At 41.7% G+C, this 4,186-nt stretch overlaps 1 protein-coding gene across 1 annotated transcript; it reads right to left on the reverse strand.

Moving 5' to 3' along the window:
- Positions 1 to 2,737: 2,737 nt before the first annotated feature.
- Positions 2,738 to 3,367, reverse strand: LOC131233390 (uncharacterized). Its single transcript, XM_058230081.1, has 3 exons — positions 3,228 to 3,367; positions 3,096 to 3,157; positions 2,738 to 3,010 (listed from the first exon to the last, which is right to left on the reverse strand). The coding sequence occupies exons 1-3, from the start codon at positions 3,350 to 3,352 to the stop codon at positions 2,796 to 2,798; spliced, it is 402 nt and encodes a 133-aa protein (XP_058086064.1). The 5' UTR covers positions 3,353 to 3,367; the 3' UTR covers positions 2,738 to 2,795.
- Between the last annotated feature and the right edge of the window lie 819 nt (positions 3,368 to 4,186).

The raw sequence follows: 4,186 nt of genomic DNA on the forward strand, positions 1-4,186 counted from the left end.
TCAACTCAGTACGCAATCCGAATCCTCCGGAAACGGAGGCGGATTAGTTACTAACCCCTCCTGTTCAGAGCTCGTCGAGGCCAACCGTGATGTTTGAATTTTATCACACCGTCCATCCATTTCTCCATATCATTTTAAATGATGACCTCAAAAATAGAGAAGATCCAAGGCTCAAATGGACCACACGGTGGGGATTAAATTGCTACCGTTGAAAATTTATTGGGGATCACAGAAATTTTGGATCAAGATGATATTTGTATTTTTCAATTCACCCAGGTGTATATGGCCTTATCTAAAGGTTGGATGGTAAATAAAAAAACAAGGTGGACCTTAAGAAGTTTTCAATGGTGAGCATCCTTAGCACAGCTGCTTCATGTGATGTGGTCGACTTGAGCTTCGGATTTGCTTAATTTTTAGCCTAAAATGATATGGAAAAATAGATGGACGGTTTGGATCCAATAAATACATCACGGTTGCCCCTCAGTGGCCCACAGGGCCTCCGTCTGTCCGGACCATTGAATAGGCGAGGGTAGTACCTAATCCGCACGTGTGATATCAAGAACAACAACTAATGTACGTATCCCCACGCCCAGAGAGAAATGGGATTGGGTAATTTTCCATGATAGAGAAAGAGATACGGTTTAAGTAGTGGGACTCCTACATATGAAATGAGGAATGGTCAAATGAACCGGAATCGTCTATATTTAAATCCACTCCATCCATTAGGTGAGAACCCTTTTTTGAACCGTAAATATTAATTTTTTAAAATAAATAAATAAATAACTCTAATGGGCCACACCGATTTTAACAATGTAAAATTGCTTCTATGACCTTTGAATTCATACACCATCTGAGATTTGGATTAGGCTGATTTTTGTATCTTCAATTCATGCTAATGATTTACACCTGATTAATGGGTTTGATGAAGGATACAATCCATGGTGGCCCCACACACAAACACAAACCTATGTTTGGTATTCATTTCCATTTTCCCCTGTGGTGTGACCCACCTTTGTTGTTGATTCGGCTAATTTTCTACTGAAGGTTCTAGAATTGAGGATCGAACCTGATGGACAGGTGAATTTTTCATATACGTCTGGTGGGCCTCACAGAGCTTGGTAATTGGTATGGTAATTACCATACGTTTGAGCTGTACAAAGCACCCTTGATGTGTAAGTGAAATCCAAACCGTGGATCTAAGGCCTTTCCTCATGTTTGCCGTAGATTCCAATAATCATCCTGGTCCAAAACTTAGGTGGGACACACCACATGGAGCAATGTACATCTAATGGACAGTGGATGGAACTGACGCATAATAGGGGACCATACGGCTGGAATTAATTACAATGCGATTCAAATGCATCTAATCATTCTCATGGACAAAGGAGTCAGTGGCCATTGAACTCATCTGGACCGTGTATATTGCATCTGATTCAGTGAAGAGGTGGGATCCACCTTTAGTAAACAACGGAGAAATGCTTACGGTTGAAACCTTTTTGAGTCCACGTGATAATAATTCAAACTTTTTGCAACAAATCAACTAGTAAATAGTTGATTTCTTGCGACGACTTAAAATTTCAATGTGAAAAATTAACTTTTAACTATGAAATTAAATTCATTGCTAAAAATGTGGCTGCAAAAAGTCTAATTTGTTTTACTACCACTTTTAAGCTCAGGTGCCATCTAAACCTTCAAACTTCTGTAGCAACACAAAAGTTTCAATGATAGGCATTCAATCCCCACCCTTCTTTGCCATGTGGCTCAGAGTTTTGAATTAGCCTTGTTTTAGTTTAGCATCCAAATATGAGCTAGTATAATGAGAAAGTCCATTTCTTGTAAACATCATGTGGCCCCTCCTAGCTTCTGAGGGTAGGAACTTCCTGTGCTTAGATGTCACAAGCAATCTCCGTTTCCGCAATATCACCTGAATTTTGAGGATTGATGGTCACCAAGTGGGAGGGGAAGAACCATCCTCGCCATGAGAAAAGTCATTTATCGCGTTTGATAGTTGGAATTGTTCAATATACGGATGTAAACCCAAAACCGAAGACCGGCTCAAGTTTCCTCATGTACTTGTTTTAGTTGCGGCTGATCTAAATAGACAAGATACCCTATGGGCTCTGTGCGGCTGATGGGATCCTATTAAAATTTTCTTTGATTTTTCATCAAGGACAGACTGCCAATCGCAAGATTTGCACGCGCCATAAAAAATTGCTGGAGTTTTTGGGGAAGATGAAAAAGAAGTAGAACCTAGAGACAGTACCGAAGGCGGCCATCTCCAGACGATATATTTCATCGCAACATTCATTATAGTTGCAACACGATACGCGAAAACAATATTGAGTGCAGAGGCGACGGCCCAAATAGGAATCTTCAATTTTTCTCTCCTATCTGAGTTTTCAGGTGCTTTATCGTAGAGATGGAGGAACAAAAATAAAAGCATGAGTAGGACATAAACCGAGACGACGAATGCAAATGTCCAAGGATCATCTAACGATCGGATGGCTGAGATGGCTGTATTGACAGTTAGAAAAATGATAGCTAATATGGACATGACGGAGAAGGCGCCTGAATAGGGTCTGGGTGGGAGTTCTTTGGTCGCGGGGGGTAACTGTTTTACCGTGTCCGACATTATGAGCGGCTGAAATGTATACAGGAGGCGAAGTTGCAAATGAAACCAACGGGGAATATCAGTACCCATTTTAGATCTTTGTATAGGCAAATGTCCGACTGGTGATACAATATTATTTCCAAAAAAATAATAATAATAATCACCACCATAAGGGAAAGTCATTCTAGACTTTTTCATCAAGGACAGACTGCCCATCCCAAGATTTGCACGCGCCATAAAAGTTGTTGGAGTTTTTGGGGAAGATGAAAAAGAAGTAAAACCCAGAAACAGTGCTGAAGGCGGCCATTCCCCAGATGATACATTTCATCGCAACATTCATTATCGTTGCAACGCGATACGCAAATACAATATTGAGTGCAGAAGCGACGGCCCAGATAGGCATACATTATCGTTGCAACATTCATTATCGTTGCAACGCGATACGCAAATACAATATTGAGTGCAGAAGCGACGGCCCAGATAGGAATCTTCAATTTTTCTCTCCTGTCTGATTTTTCAGGTGCTCTATCGTAGAGATGGAGGAACAAAAAGGAATCTTCAATTTTTCTCTCCTATCTGAGTTTTCAGGTGCTCTATCGTGTAGAGATGGAGGAAGAAAAATAAAAGCATGAGTAAGACATACACCGAGACGACGAATGCAAATGTCCAAGGATCATCCAATGAACAAACGGCTGAGATAGCTATATTGGCAATTAGAAAACAGATAGCTAATATGGACATGACGGAGAAGGCGCTTGAATAGTGTTTGGGTGGGGGTGCTTTGGTCGGAGGAGGGGGGGAGTGTGTCCGACATGATGAGCGGCTGAGCGGCTCCAATGTATGCCGGGGCGAAGTTGCGAAGGTGCCGAGAAAGAAGATTGGTGCCAATTTGTTCTTTATAGATGTTTAGGATGCGGAATGCGTCACTGTCCAGGCAGGGATATGTGGGGCCCACAGCCATGTAAGTGTTTCCGTTCATCGCTTTTATAAGATTATTTTACAATATGAAATAACATCCGCACCGAACGGCGTGTTCACGTTTGGGATGTCGTATTAGGACCGTGATGGGACGTGACCCATGGTTGGTTTAGAACGCCCGGGCAACGCATTCCACGCGCTCGAATATGGCGTGGAACCGGTTTTTGTAATCGAGTGTACATTGCCTGCTAACACATGGACCTGCATAATTTTTTGGATCATACATTAAAATGATCTAAGAAAAACGATGAACAGTGTGGATAAAACACTTACATCACGGTGGGCCCCACAGATCCCTGCCCGGACGGATGGGGGTAGGACGCAATCCGCGTCCGGTTTCGCAAGGCTGGTTGTGTATTTTTTTTTTTAATACCTTTGTCTAGTAAGTTTTGTATATATGATCACAGTGTCCAGTTATGCGGCGATTGTTAATCATGCAACGTATTTTTAGGACGCTCTGCGGAGATTGCTTAATCATGCAGAGTATTTTAGAATTCCATCCTAGTTTTGCAAATTAGAGTCTTGAGTCTTGCAAACGGTTTCGGCATACTGGGCATATATATATATATATAGAGAGAGAGAGAGAGAGAGAGAGAG

The sequence above is a fragment of the Magnolia sinica genome, chromosome 18 (genome assembly GCF_029962835.1).
Source record: "Magnolia sinica isolate HGM2019 chromosome 18, MsV1, whole genome shotgun sequence".
Classification (NCBI taxonomy): domain Eukaryota; kingdom Viridiplantae; phylum Streptophyta; class Magnoliopsida; order Magnoliales; family Magnoliaceae; genus Magnolia; species Magnolia sinica.

Coding starts and splice junctions, on each gene's coding strand:
- LOC131233390 (XM_058230081.1), bottom strand. CDS start 3,352: ATGTCCATATTAGCTATCTGTTTTCTAATTGCCAATATAGCTATCTCA. Junction 3,158..3,227: donor TTACTCATGCTTTTATTTTT/CTTCCTCCATCT, acceptor AGATTCCTTTTT/GTTCCTCCATCTCTACGATA. Junction 3,011..3,095: donor GAGAGAAAAATTGAAGATTC/CTATCTGGGCCG, acceptor GATAATGTATGC/CTATCTGGGCCGTCGCTTCT.